At 29.5% G+C, this 20,924-nt stretch overlaps 5 protein-coding genes across 7 annotated transcripts; 2 read left to right on the plus strand and 3 right to left on the minus strand.

Annotated features, from left to right (window-relative positions):
* Positions 1-851: 851 nt before the first annotated feature.
* LOC128962696 (putative uncharacterized protein DDB_G0282129) lies at positions 852-2,567 on the minus strand. The gene is made up of 2 exons (XM_054309098.1): positions 1,292-2,567; positions 852-1,186 (listed from the first exon to the last, which is right to left on the minus strand). Exons 1-2 carry the CDS (start codon positions 2,565-2,567, stop codon positions 852-854), a joined length of 1,611 nt encoding a protein of 536 aa, XP_054165073.1.
* Positions 2,568-4,032: 1,465 nt separating this feature from the next.
* On the plus strand, positions 4,033-11,926 carry LOC128962909 (polyamine-transporting ATPase 13A3-like). 2 transcript variants are annotated; one of them, XM_054309315.1, is made up of 12 exons: positions 4,033-4,080; positions 7,072-7,209; positions 7,271-7,438; positions 7,515-7,831; positions 7,908-8,311; positions 8,371-9,947; positions 10,340-10,573; positions 10,655-10,727; positions 10,811-11,107; positions 11,179-11,267; positions 11,340-11,426; positions 11,495-11,904. In XM_054309315.1, exons 2-12 carry the CDS (start codon positions 7,111-7,113, stop codon positions 11,825-11,827), a joined length of 3,678 nt encoding a protein of 1,225 aa, XP_054165290.1. In that variant the 5' UTR covers positions 4,033-4,080; positions 7,072-7,110; the 3' UTR covers positions 11,828-11,904. The 2 variants fall into 2 exon arrangements, with proteins under 2 accessions (XP_054165290.1, XP_054165291.1); XM_054309316.1 differs by lacking the exon at positions 4,033-4,080 and having other exon boundaries at positions 7,035-7,209; positions 11,495-11,783; positions 11,861-11,926.
* A 1,088-nt stretch (positions 11,927-13,014) lies between these two features.
* Positions 13,015-15,709, plus strand: LOC128962906 (protein transport protein Sec23A-like). The gene is made up of 2 exons (XM_054309312.1): positions 13,015-13,395; positions 13,469-15,709. Exons 1-2 carry the CDS (start codon positions 13,162-13,164, stop codon positions 15,539-15,541), a joined length of 2,307 nt encoding a protein of 768 aa, XP_054165287.1. The 5' UTR covers positions 13,015-13,161; the 3' UTR covers positions 15,542-15,709.
* A 184-nt stretch (positions 15,710-15,893) lies between these two features.
* LOC128962207 (ATP-dependent RNA helicase DDX51-like) lies at positions 15,894-18,053 on the minus strand. The gene has a single exon (XM_054308561.1). The coding sequence runs from the start codon at positions 17,919-17,921 to the stop codon at positions 15,933-15,935; it is 1,989 nt and encodes a 662-aa protein (XP_054164536.1). The 5' UTR covers positions 17,922-18,053; the 3' UTR covers positions 15,894-15,932.
* Positions 18,054-18,387: 334 nt separating this feature from the next.
* Positions 18,388-20,846, minus strand: LOC128962296 (meiosis regulator and mRNA stability factor 1-like). Of its 2 annotated transcripts, none has more exons than XM_054308667.1 (2): positions 20,592-20,846; positions 18,388-19,370 (listed from the first exon to the last, which is right to left on the minus strand). In XM_054308667.1, the coding sequence occupies exon 2, from the start codon at positions 19,343-19,345 to the stop codon at positions 18,470-18,472; it is 876 nt and encodes a 291-aa protein (XP_054164642.1). In that variant the 5' UTR covers positions 19,346-19,370; positions 20,592-20,846; the 3' UTR covers positions 18,388-18,469. The 2 variants fall into 2 exon arrangements, with proteins under 2 accessions (XP_054164642.1, XP_054164643.1); XM_054308668.1 differs by lacking the exon at positions 20,592-20,846 and adding an exon at positions 19,675-19,693.
* Positions 20,847-20,924: the final 78 nt, after the last annotated feature.

Consider the following 20,924-nt stretch of genomic DNA (forward strand, 5'->3'; position numbering starts at 1 on the left):
TCTTTATATACAACAATAATATTGTTTTGAATCAATTTTATATTCTGTTAATTTTTACTTTTAAAAACCACTATTTTATGTGAAAAATAAGTTATAAGTTATCAAAAACAAGATAATGGTTACTAACAATCAAATGGTGTGTTCAAGTGTGACATCAAGTTTTTGGCTATATTTTAATTGTAATTTAAAATTACTGTTTTAATACAATGTTTTTGATATAAATATTATATAAAACTAAATTTATATAAAATTTAGATTATTTTTTATTAAATTAAAGTGAGAGGAAGTGCCATACACTGCGGGAACAGTTGTTTTTTGGTTAATTGTCATCTCATTTATTGTAATACCATATATATTATACATGTTTAGTAAATAAGTGCTAACTAGTGAAACAAATGCGGAAATATAATATCAAACTAATAGACCATCGATTCATTTGATTTAATATTATTACTATATTGTAGTCAAAGCTAATTATTTTTATAATTTAGTAATTGATGGTTTATTTGTATTTTATATAATTAAATTGTTAGTTATTACAAATTGACCATTAACTTTAACATATTAATTAAATAACTCGTTTGTAATAGATTTAAATTTTAATAATAAAATTCATACAATTAATACTATAACAAAATCACTTTAAAAATATGAATATATAAATATGATTATATAAAATAAATTGAGTAATATTAAATCAACATTTGACATATTTTATGATTATAAGCTATTATATAAAATGTGTATATATTTATGGTTATATAGTATATCAATTTCATAACAATGCTAAAAGCAAATTAAATTGAAATTAAGATAATTTTACAAAAAAAATGTGAAAATTTATATAATGGCTATTGATATCCGGGTAAAGAAATGTGTCCACTATTAACCAGACGTCTCAATATACTAATCGGCAAATGAATTATTTTTAAATCCATTTTTGTCGGATCAAACTCTTCGGTTTCATAATGATCTCCATCAATGACTTTTGTGGCCAAACCATACATTTGGTCGTTTGATTTGCCATTACTGGCGCTTTGAATGTCCGGCTTTGGTGTAACCGATAAACTTTTATAGTCATTGTTTTCATCACATTCCGGATCATCAGAAATACTATACTCTTTGGAAGCGCTCGATTGGATCGGATATGAAACAGAATTTACAGAATTGTAACTATTTTTCGATTCTGTTATCGGATTAAATGAATTTATTAAAGTATTTTGATTTAAATTATACGGATTATGTAATAAATTTTGATTAAAATGATTTGTTGTCGTCGGAGGAGTAAAACTCTTTTGATTAGCATAAGTGATAATAGGCTGAAAGTTTGTATTATAATTAGTTGATGGTATGGATTGTATATTTTGATTGTAACCATTTGGTGGATCAGCAATTGAAGAATATAGTGATGGATTACTTACTGATGAACTAATAGGCATTGGTTTACTAATAGTTGCAAAATCATTATCGTAGTTATGTTTATTGCTAACAGGTCTCGAAGTTTGATGTGATTGTGTATAAACTACTGGTGAATATGTGGGTCGGGTTTCATAAGGCTTTGAATATGAAAATGACTGAATTTCAGCCGATTTTGGAACAGTTGTATCGTAATTGTTATTATTATTATTATAATTGAAATTTATGTTTTTTATCTCCGGTTTTTGAGAATAATTATTGTCTGAATCAATAAAACGAAATTCCATATTATCATCAGTTTTATCATTTTGTGTTTGCTCTGGACTAGTATTTTGTGCATACCTTTCCATAGACTTACTTTTATAATCATCTCTATAATTATAGTTGATATCAATTGGTGGATAATTTGCAAAACTATGTGCTGTCGGCTCTCTTTTTGCATCAGAGTTGGTATAAAATGAATCGCTGTTTCCATCGTTATCTGAATTATCATTAGTCTTACCATAATATTGATTATTATTATTATTGCTTTGAATGTTGCCATTAGTTTGCAAATCATAGAGATTAGGATTTTGTTTTCTTTGATCTTCAATCAAATAACTTTGGGAAGTCATCGGTCTTAATGGTGTAAACTTATTGTGTGTATCCGTGTTATGATTTGAATTACTTATTTGATAGACATTGGATCGACTTTGTTGAGGAACAGTTGGCTCATTGAATCCATTTCCTTCCGATTCATTTGCTGTCAACTCTTCCCTATACTTTTGTTTATGAGATTCTTCTTTTGGATAATATTTTTGATCCAATATTTTTTGTTGCGTTTGATAGTGTTGTGTCGTATAATTAGATTTGATTTCATTGACATTATTTTTTATTGATTGTTGTTTAGTATCGGAATTGCTGTTTGTATCCAAATGTTTATTATTTTGGACATCTGTTTGCATAAAAGCCGATTGCAATAACTCGACAATTGATGGATATTTAGAAGACATTGGATTTCTGATATATAGAGGAATGGCAACTATGGTTGGCTGAGAGCCAGACTTTAAGCTAATTGTCGACAAATTCTCCATATTTGGTGCCGAAGAGCGTCTTTGAAAAGCTGTCTTCAATGGTATCGACGGCACTAATCTCGATGTAATGCCGGACATTGTCTTAGGATTTTGTTGTTTGACTTCACATAAACATAACTCTTTAGTTATCATAAGCCACACAGTTATCAACATAAAAACCTAAAATAAAAAAGTTAAACATTATTATTATTATATTTAAATATATATATTATTTACAAATATAAGTACCTTTGAAAACATTTTGACATTTATTTATTTTTTTTAAAATTATCACTTCTCTAAACACTGAACAAACAATGAATGTCAGTAAAACTAAATAACTAAATAACTAAATAAGTAAAATGTGTGAAAAGTCGTCTAAATATAAACATTTTTTGGTTAGTTTAAGGATTGAATAGTTTAATCGATAACAACAAGAAAGAGTACATCAATTGCTGGTTAAACATAATTATGGCCTTTATTTGACATCCAATCACGTTATCATCAATTTTATTAATTATGAAATAATCCACTCTTTAATTTGATTGAATAATTGTGTTCACGACAACCACATTCAGTTCATTCAACTATCCAATTGTGGCACAACTATTATCAATTGGTATAACCATCTAAAGCACTGGCCTACTAAACTTGAACTATCGTGTTTGGATAGATAAAATTTATATAATAGCAAATATCTTAATCAATTTTTTAGTAACTTATACTCTTTCATCTAATATAGTTGTCAACTATTCTAATAAACTATATTATTAATAATTTATATTGAAAATAAATTTTTATTTAATATATGTAAATTTGTTTCTAACATATAGTGTGATATATACTGGTATTAGTTTATTGAATAAAATTAAATGAAATTAAATGAAATTGATTATTTTAAAAATACATATAAATTATATGTTATACACAATTATTTTTAAAGATGAAAACTAATCAAATTTACTGAACATATAATTTCCATCTCTTTTAAAACTCATTGACAGACATTCAATAATGTTTTGTTGGGCATTGAATGGCCAAACATTAAAATATTATTCAAACAATATTAACAATTAGATTCAGTTATTAATTATTTTTATAATAGATTTAATAAATTATACATTAAATATTTGAAGAATAAAAGGCTAATATTAATTTCTAAGACAACAAATAACATAAAGTTTGATAAATAAATAAATGGATTTAAGATTTAGATAACATTTAGGATTTAATGTCACTATTAATTTAAGTTTTAAATTAATAATTAATAGATTAGCTATAAAATAATGATCATTAAGTCATTTTGGTCGGACTCATCATTTTTCTATAGACAGACAATCCGGTCATTGTGTTTGAGTTGGCAACCGTACATATACTTGAAATAAGTCATCAATGAATCAATGAATCAATGAATAAGTATATTTTAAATTTTCATTTTTATTCAAGTATATTCATTTTTAACAATTAGTAGAAAAACAAATGCAATAATATAAATATAAAAATAATACACAAAAATAATAAATTACGATAAATTAATTAAAATTGCATCAATGTTAAATTGTTCAAAACTTGAATGCCTTGTTATTGGAATAAATAACTATTAAAAAATAATGTAAGTATAAAATAATATACTTGTTTTTATCATACTTTTAAAAATTACAAAAATATTTATAAAATTTAATTTCATTTACAATTAATATAGTATTGCAAATAAATAATATTTATTAAATTGTAATACTGTATGATTACATTAAAAATATTTTGTATCATTTGTTTATTTTGAATCAATTTATTTTAATTTATAATAATGCAATTTAACTGTTGGTATATATTGAAAATATATTGTATTGAATATTTTGTAATATTGTAAATCCTCTCAAAATATCTCATACATAACCACAAATAAAAGTAAACCAAAAAACTGTTAGTTTATAAATTTAAATACAATATTGGATACAAAGTTTGGACTCCAAACAGATATCTGTCCGCTTAAAGACCTGAGTTTCCGGTGAATATTAATTGTAAATGAAATTTAAATTTTTATAATTATATGCTGTCATATCAACAATACATTGAATAAACTTACAAAAATAAGTTATGTTTGGTATAAAAGTTTATATATTATATATATATTTAAAAAGTTTTGTTATTAAAATGTGAATTTCCTGAAAGTAGTTTTTTAAAATATATTTTTTATCAAAAAATATGTTGCAATATATGATAAATTATTTTATTAGTAATAAAAATTAATTAAACAGTATATATATATGATATGTAGTTTAAAAAAAAGTATAGGTATAATTAAAACATTGATTGTGTAACAGGTTTTTAAATTCATTTAAAATGCAATATAATTTATATATATAAACTATAAAAATATATAATATACGTATAATACTGTAGTATATTAATATCACTTAATGTAATATGATTTGACATAATTTTTTTTATTATATACAGTATAGAATAAGGTAATAAATATACAAATTTCTATTTAAAAAATAATATATAAATTAAATCAAAGAAATTTGATTAGTTTAGACATTATACTGTGATAATTGTCTGTTAAAAATCACTTATCGTTAACTCTAAATGATTTGACTTTACTTTTTTTAGCATACATTTCGTGAGATTTTAATTTATATTGAATTTATATAATAATACTTTTTTTTAATATAAATCTAATTATGACATAATATGTATTTAGCGTTCAAAGTGAGTGACATTTTTGTGAAATCATTGACAACAAAATTGTGGACTCATTTTATGAGTTGAAACTTCTCTATGAAAGTCAGGCTTTAATCCAATAAAACCAAATATTTAATGTGTTTTTTTCAAAAACAAAAAATATTTGTTGAAATTTTTTTTTCTCTCTGAAAGTTTCCATAAATTTTAAAACATTTCATTAATCACAACATGTGATCAAACAAGTCGGCGACGTTTCAAAAGTTACTGTATATATATGTACTGTACATGTAATGTAATTTATAAATTATAATTTATAATACAGTAGAGCAGTGGCGACATTGATAACTGGATTCATAAATAAATATATATTTTTATTGAAACAAATACCTTATAAATTATATTATAATACTACTAAATAATTAAAATTTTAAATGCCAATGTAAAAATGTAATTAACCAAAAATAAAATTTTATCATACAGTGTAGTACATTATCATAGATAGTAACATAGACTCATTTTTCAAGTGATACCATAATCTCAAATATACACTTAAATATTATACAGTAGTAGAAAATTATATATAGATTTTAAAATAATAATATTTTCATATAAATCAGATAAGGCGTAAAAACTGTGGTATATTATAGTTAAATTATTATAATACTTAAATGCTTTAGTAATTTTAATAAAATGGTGTATCATTTATAACTTTCTATGTTATCTTTGATCCAAAAAATTGACATTTAAATTATTGCTTTATATTACCAACAAAAAAAATCTTAAAATAATATTAGGATATATTACTACTGATTTTTTAAATGCTTATGTGATATGCTGTATTTATATATACAGTATATATATATATATATATATATATATATATATATATATATATATATATATCAATTAATTTTAATAATCAATTTTAGATAACCATAATTAGTCAAATATAAAAATAAAAGTAAAAACACTTTTTTAAAAACAACTAATCAAATATAAATTATAGACATTCAAACAGTGGAGACAATTTATACATTGAAGATACTGTAGTATTACTTTCAGTCAATAGTTATTCCTATACATTGAAATTATTTTTTAAAAATAAAATACAAATGTAATAAAAAATGTGAGATTTTTAAATGCATTTGTTATTGGGATTCATGTGACATATGTTATCACAACATTAACATTGAACACAACGCATGATCGCTAACATTGCTATAACAAAAAATGCCCCCAAATATGGCCCCTATTTGACAAACCTCTCGGTTAACCCCTCAAACACACACCGCTTTGCTTATGTGGACGACTTTTCTGGACAGAACCTAAAATAATAAAATTTACTGTAAAAAAATTTAGGTTTTCAATGATATTTAATATATTCCAGCGAGTGATAGGAGAAAATTATTTGATATTATTAAATAATATAAAATAAAATATAAAATATTATATTAATAAAAAAATATTATTAAATATTAATATTATTGTATTAATTGACGTAAAAATAATTGTTTATTCAGCGATAATTTCAACTAATTTTTATTATTATAACACAATTATTGTATGATAGTTATCATGTAATTCAACAAAAAATTAAACACAAATTGACTGTGATATTATTATTATATTATTATAATTGTTAAAAATAACTTATCTTTTTATTATTATTATTTATCAACGATAATGAAATCATTTTAATAATAATAATTAAAATTATTGTTATCTAAATATGTAGTGAATTATATGCGATAATAATAATAATAGTTAAGCGGATTCTCTATTGAATAAAACAATATGCGCTAAAAACATGAAATTTTAATTAATATATTAATTTTTTTTATTTATTTATGATTGTAATTAAAGAGACAAAACTATATAATTATTATATATTAATAGCATTGTTGTCGACATTTAGTTTTATTTGGCTATTGATTTGTCAAAGTATTGACAAATTATGACTAAATCTGATGTCAATAATAAGTCTCAAAGAGTTGGTCCGCCGCCCATCAGATATGGAATTAATTATGTTAACCCTGAAGAAGAGGATCAGATGGTAAGTGATAGTCAGACAGACAAATAAAATATGTTTTTGTTTAACCGATTGGTGTCTTCAGGAAATCTATGGCTTCAAACCCGACTTTTTCCGTACATTCATCACATGGATTGGGATAATCATGAGTTGCGGACTTTTACGACTCGTCTTTCACTGGAAACCTCATTGGATGCTCTCATGTACTCACGTCCGATGTCCTCTGGATTGTGCCAAAAAAGTATTACTTATTGTAAGTATTTGATCCCATATTTTTTGTTGGATGAACAACACCAACTCATCCGGTAAATCATTTGTGACAAAATTAGGATCAGTTTTTGCAAAAGTTTACCGAAGATATCAAAAACTTGTCGACAAATCTATTGCAATATCAATACTCTCAGTCAACAGAGAGTCTTGAAGTGGCCGCTAATAATTCAGAGACAACTAATAGTCTGGTAATACCGAAGCCCAGGGGTGTCTTCGAGTCGACCAATTCTTTAACATATTTTGAGAACAAAAAGGTTCGCTATGTCTGGGATTCTGATGAAAGAGTTTTTTTCAAAGTTCGTGGACTCGATTCTGACATTTATTGTTCATATTTTTACCAACAAAAAGGTCTTACAGCCGATGAACAGGAGACCAGGTATGTGAAGACATGTGAAGATATTTAATGAGAATTTTTTTAAGGATTTTAATCATTTTTAATTACTTTTAAACAGACGAATACTTTACGATGAAAATGCTATTGTCGTTGAAATCAAAACTATTTTTCAAATTTTAATACAAGAAGTTTTGGAACCGTTTTATATTTTTCAAATCTTCAGTTTACTTGTCTGGGGTTTAGACGAGTATTACTATTACGCCGCTTGTATTGTCATTATGTCCGCCCTATCACTCACATCGAGCGTCATTCAGACCCGCAGAAATCAGAAACAACTTCGGGATACCGTCCAAGGGATGGACACTATTAATGTTTGTCGCGGTAATGATATTTATGAAGAGATCGAATCATCAAAGTTAGTCCCGGGAGACCTCATAGAAGTACCGGCTTTCGGATGTATTATGCAATGCGATGCCGTTCTCCTCACGGGTAATGTGATTGTCAACGAATCAATGCTAACCGGTTTGTTAAATGATATATACCTTAATTTTTATGAAATAAAAACTGATAACCAATTACAGGTGAGAGTGTTCCGGTGACAAAGACACCGCTTCCCAACACTACCACTGATGAGTTATACGATACTAAAGAGCACGCGAAGCACACAATATTTTGCGGCACAAAAGTCATTCAAACTCGTTATTATAATAATGCAAAAGTCAAAGCAGTTATCATTAGGACGGCATACCAGACGGCTAAAGGAGAACTAATCCGTTCCATAATGTTTCCCAAACCCGTCGACTTTAAACTCAACCGACACATCCACAAGTTTATCGGTTGTTTGGCTGTCCTGTCATTTATCGGGTTTTTATATACAGTAGTATTAAAAACAATTCGAGGAGTTCCCTGGCATAAGATTGTCTTGAAGGCTCTCGATTTGATCACTATAGTGATACCTCCAGCACTTCCAGCAGCCATGACAATAGGTGTGGTGTTTGCACAGTCAAGATTGCGCCGATCAAACATATTCTGCATATCTCCCCGATCTATAAACATCAGCGGTTGCATAAATTGTGTCTGTTTTGATAAGACCGGTACACTTACTGAAGATGATCTTAACTTTGCCGAAGTTGTTCCCGTCGATATCGATAAAAATAAATTTGATTCAGCCGTCGATGTACTCACAGATCTAGATTACGGACCACTATTGGTATGTCTGGCGTCTTGTCACTCGTTAACCATTATTGATGACAATATAATTGGTGACACATTGGACCAAAAGATGTTTTACGCCACTGAATGGATACTAGAAGAGCCTCAAGTGAGCGATACGACTAAATATGATTTGCTCGCTCCGACTGTTGTCAAACCTAACAATAAGGAATTGGGTCCAGAAGTCGGTATTCTGAGACAATTTCCATTTTCATCTAGTCTTCAAAGAATGTCTGTTGTAACCCGTATGACAAACGGCACTGAATTTGAATTGTATGCAAAGGGCTCTCCAGAAATAATATCGTCTTTATGTGATCCAAACTCACTGCCAGAAGATTTCACGGACACACTTATGGAGTACACGGAAAAAGGTTTTCGTGTCTTAGCCTTAGCTTATCGTCCATTACCTGCTCTGACGTACCCGAAGTTGCAAAGAGCCGGTCGTGAAGATCTCGAAAAGAATTTACAGTTTTTGGGTTTACTTATTATGGGAAATATGTTGAAACCAGAAACTACTCCTATCATTGAGACATTATTGTCGGCTAATATTAGGACTGTTATGATAACCGGTGATAATATGCTAACAGCTCTCAGTGTTGCGCGTGAGTGCAATATGATTCAGCCCTACCATAAAGTAGTACTTCTTGAACCCGATTCTACCGGTTATTTGGATAATAGCGATGAAATGCCGACATTGGTCTGGAAATTTGCAAACCCGGTGACCAAACGTAGAACTTCTATTGTTAACTTCAAGCTCGTCGAGGGTCAGGACAATGATAGACTACATGTAGCCATCACTGGCAGGACATTCAAAATTCTTAGAGACCATTATCCCGATCTCTTGAATAAGGTTGCCATTAGAGGAACCGTATTCTCTCGTATGGCACCCGAACAGAAACAACAGTTAGTGGAATTACTACAGGAATTAGGATATATTGTAGGAATGGTAAGTGTTTGTCATTTTTAAAAAATAATTATCATATAATATGACTTTTGATCAATAATTAATGCTATTATTGTAAAATGTTAGTATAAATTATACATTTTTATTACTATAAATTTACAGTGTAGTATAAACTTACCGTTAAGTATATTTTTTTGAACTTTAATCTAAAATATTTACACATTTTGAAAGGATGTTTTAACAAATTAATATGATTTTTATGATTATTTTTTTATAATATGACATAAAAAAAATATTAAAATTTATTAATTAAACAATATTATGAACAATTATGAATTTTTATGAGCACTATTTGTGATATTGTTCAAACTAATTAGATTTAAGCTTTTTATTTATATGACAATTAGAAACTAATAAAACTTGTAATTAATTAGTGCGGAGATGGAGCTAATGATATGGCAAGTCTAAAGCAGGCACACGCAGGGGTCAGTCTATCGGAGGCCGAGGCATCAGTGGCCTCACCGTTCACATCAAAGACACCGGACATCTCGTGTATTCCAATACTGATACGAGAGGGCCGGGCGTCGATTGTCACCTCATTTGGTATATTGAAATATATGGCTCTTTACAGCTTAACTCAATTCTTCTCCGTCATTATCCTCTATACGGTAAGTGTTTTCACCATTTTTTTAACCATCATTTGAATGAAATGCAGAAATCTAACGATCATTGCTTTCATTTATTTGAAGTTTTATTCCAATTTGACTGATAAAGAGTTTCTATACGAAGATCTCTTTCTCATAACTCTTTTTGTTACACTCTGTAAGACAACATTTATAATAATTGGAAATTTAAAATATTATAATTATAAACCCGTAAATTGTTTTGTCTGTATCGGCAAACAGTTGGCCGCAGCGAAGCGTTTGATCAATTGAATCGTAAACCGCCGCCGTCTTCACTCATTGGAATCACTCCATTGTCTTCCATAGCGTTACAAATACTTTTGGTGGCATTCATTCAAGTGATTGCCATTGTTATCGTTTGGCAACAATACTGGTATCGGCCACATGTGACCTCTGACCCCGAAGACTTGGCCAGTCATGACAATTACGCCATATTCGCCTCCTCTGTCTTCCAGTACATCACACTATCGGTTGTTTTCTCCAAAGGAGCGCCTTATCGAAAGCCTATTTACACTAATCGTAAAGATATTAAAAAATTGTTGTCATTATTATAACATTTGATATTAAGACATATATTGATTGTTTGGCAGATCTTTTTACACTCGCTCTGGTTTTGTTGACAATACTGACCATATATTTGGTCGTATATCCAACCGAATGGATCGCAGAGTTTTTGGAGGTTTGTCTTTGATTATGAAATAAATAAAAATAAATAAAATTAATTGATGTTATAATTGATATCTACCTGTAGTTGGATATTAGATACGTTCCGTACAATTTCCGTATATTAATGGTTTTGTTAGCCGTCGCTCACTTTATTCTGGCCTTCTTTGCTGAGGTCTGTTGTCTTTGTGAACAAAAATAATAATTTTTTAAAAACTAATTCAATTACAATTGAAATTGCAGTCATTTATTGTCGATTTTCTGGTATTCAAAAAGTTGCGAAAATGGTTTCCCTCGTTATCGCCGTCTGAATCTCTATATAAAGAAATCGATAACGAAACCAAACACAATACCCGATGGCTGCCAAATCCATTAGCCGCTTATAATAAGCCTCACCGTCGAAACGGGTCCACCTTTTCGTCGTCCATTAATCAGAACGCCGGAAGTGAACTGTTGGGCAAAAGTTCGCCGCCAGAGTCGGGCGTTTGGACACAGTCTCAGGCCTCGTCTGTGAGTCCAATAGTCTTAAGAGGTAGTAATAACAACAACGATGTCCATCACAAGCCCATTGTCTAAAAAAATGTTACAATCATTGTATCGACCATTTAGGTAGTCAAATGAAACACGAGCTCAACAATTGATCGATAAATTTATGGCTTATCTCATTGATAGGGATAATACATTAGTTAATTGTTTTTTTTAAAGTAATAGTATAAGTAAATAAATTTTATTGCATATTTAATTTGTACTTATAATATATAAAATATTAATAATCATTTTTAATAAAATCAAAATCAAGAATATAATTTATATATAAATATATATATATATATATATACTTTTTATAATTTAATGGATTTTTTTTTGTAAATTATAGCAAAATTTAATAATTATATACATTTTATTGTCAAATCATAACTGTTTTTGTTAAAATGTTTTATCAGAAATGTTTTATTTATGAAATAAACTAATTTTTGAATAAATAACTATGAAATTTCTAATTGATTTAAAAATTAAATGATTAATAAATTAAAGCATTAAAAAAATATGTTAATGTATGCTATTATCGGTTATTGAGTATAAATATCCCGAGTCAATAATATATTAATTGATCATGGTAATTATTTATTAGAAAAAATAAATTATTATTATTTATATAAAACTAATTGTTAATGTCTGTTAGTGTCCTAGACACTTTTTTGTTGTTGGCTTAACTATTTTTATGCATATATTTGGTATATTTAGATAAAATTTTTAATTATTGATATGATTAAAAAATAAAATTACATTAAATTAAGATAATTATGAAAAATTATTAGAATTTAATTAAATATATTACTATAGTATTACATTATTACAGGCTTACTGTACGGGAAAGTACGGTATTATCGGCCAGTAATCAGATTTTTCATTTCAAGATCTGCGGGAAAAATGGTCTAAAAAAACTATTCGGTAAATAAATATTTACGTAAATTACCGATAGTTTTATTAACAAAAAATTATTGTAAACTGATTTCTTCTACTTTTATGACAAACATACAGATCTACTGACATAAGAAAATCTACCGAAACATACAAACCATATAATGATATAATGAGAGAAAGTACTAACAAATCAAAGAAATATTAATAAAACATATGATAATTATGTAATGTTTTTATAAAGACATTAATATCTTAATTATTATCTAAAATAATAATAGTTTTCAATTGTTTTTTAAATACAAATAAATATTATTTAAAAGACTATTACTATTGACGTCATTAGTGTTGTGTTGTCTCACATGTGATGACGTGTTTTGAGACTATAATTGAATGACTGCTGAGTTGTTCAAAGAGTTTTGACTCAACTGATTGGTGTTCAATCAATAATAGCCGTAACCACTGGTCACCCGTTGTTTACCACCGAAATGGCCAATTCATTGCAAGATTTTATCGAGAGTTCGGAGGACGTGGACGGCGTCCGATTCGATTGGAATGTATGGCCGCAGACTAGAGTAGAGGCGGCGAAGATTGTCATACCATTGAGCTGTTTGTTTACGCCGCTCAAGGAGTCGACGACCCGACCGCTGCCGACCGTACAGTACGAACCAGTGCTTTGTTCGCGACAGAACTGCAGAGCAATTCTTAATCCTTACTGTCAGGTAATAACTGACCGACAGATGAATCGCACGGTGTTTGCAATTAAACTAATGTTGTGTTTATTTTTGTGGTCAGATTGACTTCAGAGCTCGGATGTGGGTCTGCAACTTCTGCTTCAATCGTAACGCATTTCCCGCTCAATACGCGGCCATCAGTGAGAGCTATCGTCCGGCGGAACTCCAGTACACGACACTCGACTATACCATACTTCGGGGACCGGTTGCCGTTCCGCCGATTTTCCTCTATGTTATCGATACGTGTATTGATGAGGAAGAGTTGGCGGCTCTTAATGGCACAATTCAGATGTCACTATCGCTTTTGCCGCCAAACGCTTTGGTCGGACTCATCACTTTTGGCCGAATTATCAGTTTATGGGAATTAAATGAAAATTGTTTGAGAAGTTATGTATTTCAGGGCAGCAAAGACTATACCGCAAAACAAATACAAGAGTGGTTAGGACTGAATCCAACACAAGGACAGACACCTCAGCCTCAACAACAACAACAACCAAACGCTCCGAAGAATAACGCATCGAAATTCTTGCAACCGGTCTCTGACTGTGACTCTGTTTTGACAGATATTATTGAACAATTGACTCGTGACCTCTGGCCAACAGCACAGGGCAAGAGACCGATTCGTTCCACTGGAGCTGCTTTGTCTATAGCAGTGAGTTTGCTTGAAGTAGCGTATCCTAACTGTGGCGCCCGTATTATGCTTTTCATAAGTGGCCCGTGTACTACCGGACCCGGTATGATCATCGATGACGACTTGAAAAATACTATTCGCTCGCATCATGACATCGAAAAAGATAACGCAAAGTACATGAAGAAAGCCATTAAACATTACCAGGCATTGGCTCAGAGAAGTGCTGTCAATGGCCATACTATCGACATATATGCCTGTGCTTTGGATCAGACAGGTCTTCATGAAATGAAATACTGTGTCAATTGCACGGGTGGACTCATGATTATGGGCGACTCATTTGATTCGAGTCTTTTCAAGACATCCTTCCAAAGAGTGTTCGCCAAAGATGCCAAAAATCAACTGAAAATGGCGTTCAATGGAATACTCGAAGTTAAGACTTCACGAGAACTGAAAGTCTCGGGTGCTATCGGTTCGTGTGTTAGTATGAATGTTAGGAATCAATACGTTTCCGACACTGAGATAGGTATTGGCAATACTGCTCAGTGGAAGTTCTGTTCAATGCATCCGACAATGAGTACGGCCTTCTATTTCGATGTCGTTCAGACACAAGCTGTGGCCCAACAACAGCAACAAAGAGGATATATTCAGTTTATAACACAATATCAGGGAACTGATGGTTTCCGTCACGTCAGAGTCACGACAGTCGCCCGAAATTTCGGTGCCAATGATTATGCCTTCGATCAGGAGTGCTCTTGTGTTGTCATTGCACGACTGGCCTGTCATAGGGCTGAAGTCGAGTCCAATGGTCCGGACATACTTCGATGGCTCGATAGGAATCTCATTCGTTTGTGTCAAAAGTTTGGTGAATACCGTAAAGACAGTCCCGAATCGTTTCAATTGTCGTCAAACTATTCAATGTTTCCGCAATTTATGTTTCACTTAAGACGCTCTCAATTTATTCAAGTTTTTAACAATAGTCCCGACGAAACATCATTTTATAGACACGCCCTGTTCCTCGAGGATTGCTATAACTCGCTTGTTATGATTCAACCGACACTATTGGCGTACAGTTTCAATGAGGCCACACAAGCAGTCTTATTAGACACATCATCCATACAACCGGAACGCATACTATTGATGGACACATTCTTCCACATTGTTATATTCAGAGGCGAAACAATCGCCGCCTGGAAGAAACAGGGATATGACAAACAACCCGGATATGAGGCATTCGCTCAGCTTCTGGAGGCACCCATTAACGATGCCAACGACTTAATGATGACCCGATTTCCATTACCACGCTATATAGTTTGCGATCAGGGATCATCGCAGGCACGGTTCCTGCTTTCTAAAGTTAATCCATCGCTAACACATAACACAACTATGGGCTATTATGGCGATCCCAATGCCGGCGCATCAGCTCCGGTACTCACTGACGATGTCTCACTTCAAGTCTTTATGGAACACTTGAAGAAGTTAGCCGTTAATTCTAGTTCCACATAAAATAATAAATTATTTTTTTAGTGCTTTTTGTGGTTACAATTTGTTATTATATCTAAAATGGCCAAAAAATATCCGTATTTTGCATTCATAAGCAATTTATTATTTAATTTAATTTTATAATTATTTAGTCAAATATATATTTCGGTAGTTTTTAATTTTTATATTAGTTAAATAAACTGCATATGAGTGATAATTTACGGATATTTTTGAATATATTGTTTCCTTATTTATAAATTATAAGACACTAATAAAATAAGAGAATGTTTTTTTTATTTATGAAATGTATTTAATGATGATTTATATTGAAATGAATAGCAAATTATTTTTAATGTTAAAATCATAATTTAATTATTAATAAAATATATATACTTTCTCTTTATTTTCTTAAAATTTAATGTTTAAAACTTCGTTTTAAAATCATTTTCTTTTTCTCGCCTTTTTTAATATAAATCGATAACTTTTTCAACGCTTTCTCGTATTTAGTCATAAATGGCTTTAACTCCGAGTCTTTGATATTAATTTTGTTGATATTTAACTCGTTTTTGTCTTTACCGGTATTTTCACCATTTTTATGAACTCTTCGCGATATTATAGTGAAGTGTCCCAATTGATTGGGTGTCAGCAATGTTATAGCAGTTCCCGTATTTCCCGCTCTGGCCGTTCGTCCGATACGATGAATATATTGCGTATCATTGCGTGGCGGGTCGTAACAGATGACACAATTGATGCCATCGATGTCCAATCCTCGGGCAAATATATCCGTACAGATTATTAAATCTATTTTTTCACTAACAAATCGTTGCAAAACTCTTTCACGTTTTTTAGCCCACAGTTTGGATGAAAATTCAGTAATCACTAGACCTGACATTTCTTTTAATAACGAAAAAAGTCGATGACTGTTCTCAACAGATCCAGTAAAACACAATACTTTTTTATATTTCAAAACTTCCATTAAATATAATACAATTAATGGTTTTTTGTCTTCTTCGATGATAATCATCTGTTCATTTAGTTCTTTAGGAATCAAATGACTTGTTTTAGTAATTAATTTAATATTATTAGACGTTATACTGTCAGTCGACTCAATTGAAGCCATAAACAAAATCGGTTGAAATAAAGATATAAACTTTAATTTTTCCGGATCTGTTGACAATGTGGCCGAAAATAGTATTTTATGAATCGGTTTACAATTAATGGATGTCTGACAACAACAGCACTCATTTGAGATATTATATCTGGAAATGGATTGGTCTTCGCTATGGTGATCAATAGTACAAATACAGTGATGTCTGCGATTATTGCCAAAGACAGCCATTTCTATTTCTTGTAACCAATTAAACTCAAACTCTCCGACCATTCTGTCTGATTCATCCAAAACTAAAATCTCTAAATTTTTTAAACTAAATCCTTCTGCTCTTTGAATTAAGTCGACTAACTTTCCTGGTGTGGCCACCAATATGTCAACCAAACTATAATATCTATTACCAGTAATACTCTTTCTGATAATAGAATCGCATTCGTCAGCAAACGATTTGTGGCCAATGGCTAAACCAACTTTAAGTGATGTCTTTTGACAATAAGTTTGGAACACTTGAAACACTTGAATGGCTAAGTCTCTGACGGGAAGAACCACTAAAACTCTAATATTAGTGACAACTCTTTTGCGAAGATAGTCAACAATTGGTAAAACAAATGCCAACGTCTTTCCCGAACCGGTCGGTGAACAGACACAAACATCGTTGGGACGAATAATATGGGAATTATTAAAACTTTTTGACAAATAGGGTATAACTTGTTGTTGAACTGGAAATAATCGGTCGATTTTATTGGCCGTTAAAAGTGATTTTATTGACGGATCAATTATGTCCGGAAAGTTATCCAAACTTTTACTTTTGCTGATATCTCTGTCAAAAATAATAGGCTGTGTCAGCCATTTGTCGGCAATTGTCGTCAATTTGATAATCTTTTCTTTCTTGACTTTACCGATCACTGGAAAGCTATCCGTATCGACCAATTGGTCTGTTTCTTCACTATCACCGATATTTTTATCTTCATTACCACTACTCTCATCTATCACATCACTACCATTAACAACATTGTCATCAATTACACTATCACTGCCAACATCGCGATTATTCAGGTCTTCAGTAACAACAATATCATCACTAGTCTGATCCAAATGGCAATCATTTGCAGAAGTATTTAGTTTATCACTGGATTGTGATTCAAGTCTTATCCGTTTTCGTTTTTTTGATCGTTTGATCAGTTTTTTAATTAAATCACTTTTGTCTGAGTCTTTTCGGTGTCCATTGTCTTCTTCAGGATTATCACCATCTGTTCCCATAAATCTGGGAATCGATAACAAGTCAAAGCAATCCATTTGTTTTGTTTTTTTTTTAATTCAAAAGACAATGTCATCCAAACAGTTGACTGATTGTGATATCAATTACAGTATTCAATGGAAAACACGTTTCAATTAAAAAAAAAAAGTATTTTAAATCTCAAAACATGTGCTCAACTCTCATGTTATTCAATATGTTGTCATTGATTGGGCGCTAAAATTTAAAATACATTATTATAATATACAGTAGTTTTTTTAATTCATAACTTTTTTTCATTAAATTCAATTTTAGAAAATTTTTAATTCAGTATTTAAAATCTTTATTAATATTAATACATGAAAAATAATTTTTATGAATTAATATGAAATACAGCTTCAATTGTTAAAACACACACAAAAAACATATAAATTTATAATCATTAGTTAAAAATTGGTTGTATTATACAACTTGTATATATTATAATTAAAATAATCATTTTTTGTTATAAGTACAGGCAATTGTGCGATAATTTTATGGTCAAAATATTTTATAAAAAAATTGTAATAATAAGACCAGTTATATGTTAAATATGTTTTACACATTATATTTAATCACTGATTATTGTATTGATAGTCATCTCGACGTCTCCGTTGCAAATCTCAAGTACTCTAAGAGCTATATGTCGTTCAACTCCAGTCACTTCCAGAACTGTTGATAACTTTTTCGGATCAAATTCAACCAATTTGTCAGTTGAATCGTTAATTTGTTGTCGTATTTGTCTTTTAGGTGATATATTACTTTCCTTTTGAGAGACATCTGTATTAATTGTCTCGTTAGTTGCCAACGAAACATTGACCAATCTATTGGAAGTGGTGGCAACATTTGGTCCATTAGCCAAATGTGGCAAAATAGTGGGTAAAGTATCTCTTATGACACGAGTATTGTTTAAGCGAATCTCTTTTTCGCGACTACTGATGATATCATAGAAAGAATGGGCTTCTGTGGCACAGTTCCTCAAATCTTCAGAACAATTAGATCCATACAATAGTATTACTTGAAAGCCTCGCCGTTTAGCTGAACGAATAGCCGGTGCAAAGTCAATGTCACCGGTGATGACAAAAACGGCACATTTGTTGTTGTGGTGATCGACAAACTTCTGGATGCATTCCATTAGCTTAGTGTCGGCGTCGACTTTATTAGGCGGTACGCGCACCGGATTCACGTGCAGAATGTCGACACCGGTTCGGTTAAGCCCTTCCACGTGTCGGGGATCCAAGTTTCGTGTGTCACACGAACAGTAGAACACACACGGCTCCGGCTGTTCACCGACCAGTCCTTCAAATTTGCTTCTTATAAATGTTTTGACACTTTGGACAACAGTAGCCGCTCTTTCCAACTGAGGAATACCACAATTCTCGATATCCCAAAAGATACCATAAGAATGACATCCAATCATCGATTGATTCACTTCTTGTGCATTCATTGTATTTTAATCTCATAAATAAATACTATAGATATAAATCCTAATTATTTATTTGTTTGTACAGTATATATAAAAAATATAAAATAACTATCGATATAAATAAAAAAAAATTACCGGTACTAATTTTAACTATATTTTTCGCAAAATGCTCAAACTAATTACATTGATTTAATAAAATTATATTTTTAATTAATTAAATGTATGATATCTTAAATAAATAAATTTAATAATATAATAATCAATTATACTGTATCATATATACATATATGCAATTCAATTTTATATTACAAATACCTGTACATTCATTACTACAAATTATAAATACTTACTGTATAACTTGTAAATCACTTTTAATATACAATATATAATTTTAACATTTAGTTTATCAAATAAAATCTATAATATTATTATATAAATATTAATAATTTAGCATAATTAATGCATTGTACTTTTAAAATGTCTTATAATTAGTAATAACCAATAAATGTGAATAAACAAGCATTAAAATTACCACAAAAAACTCTATTAAATTAAATAAATCAAATTTTATTATTTTTATATTAACATTACCACATAGTAGTGATTAATATAACATTCATTAATTATTATTAACTATTATTAATCTTATTTTATGATAACAATTATCATATGACAATGAATACATAAAATAATAACTAATTGAATAAATGATAGTTACTGCAACTATTATTATTTATCATCAAGCTCATTTAATAATTCAATGAATAATATCACTAATAATAAATAGCATAGTTATGTCATCAATATAATAGTCAAAGTTAGTTGTTTAGGAAATAATTAAAAATTATATAAATAATAATAATTAATGATAAGAGACTAAATGTTAATTATTAATTAAATTTACAAATATTATCATAATTTATAATTATCATAATATTATAAAAATATATGTACTTTAGACATACACTATTGTAAACAAAAATATTTAAACTTTTTGTACTGCAATTACATATTAATTATCATATATTAAATATCATATGAATATTTTTTAATTATATATTAATATTTATTTAATAGATTTATGTAAATATATGATATAATGATAATAAAATATTATCAATAAATGTCATTTAATATTATATTATTTTAGACTAAATTATACAATAAAAATAAAAATATTTTGTTTACAAGTGTTTAAACATTTATTACACCTGTTTGTCAAACATATTGTTTCAAATATATTACATAATTGTAAATGGATAATTACCTTGATCATTTATTGTAATAGTCAACAACATAAACAAATTTAATTACATTTTATTATATAATAATCAATTGATTTTAGACTATTAAACAAAATCACTGAAAACGGTTTGTGTTAACATGTGATCAATCAATTGATGTCTCAATCGGTTAAACACTTTCTCACAATAAAACAGTCAGTCAAGCAATACATACAATAAAATAACTGAATTGTTGTTTTCAAATGTCTATTGAATTGTCATTAAAAAACACAACACAAGTAAGTGTTGACGCAATACATAAATACATTACATAAATGATATACATTTTAGTACAATTCATGCGCTGTTTAGTGCAT

This window comes from Oppia nitens, unplaced genomic scaffold (assembly GCF_028296485.1).
Source record: "Oppia nitens isolate AA-2021 unplaced genomic scaffold, nextdenovo-longstitch-racon4-pilon3 scaffold6_pilon_pilon_pilon, whole genome shotgun sequence".
Lineage (NCBI taxonomy): Eukaryota > Metazoa > Arthropoda > Arachnida > Sarcoptiformes > Oppiidae > Oppia > Oppia nitens.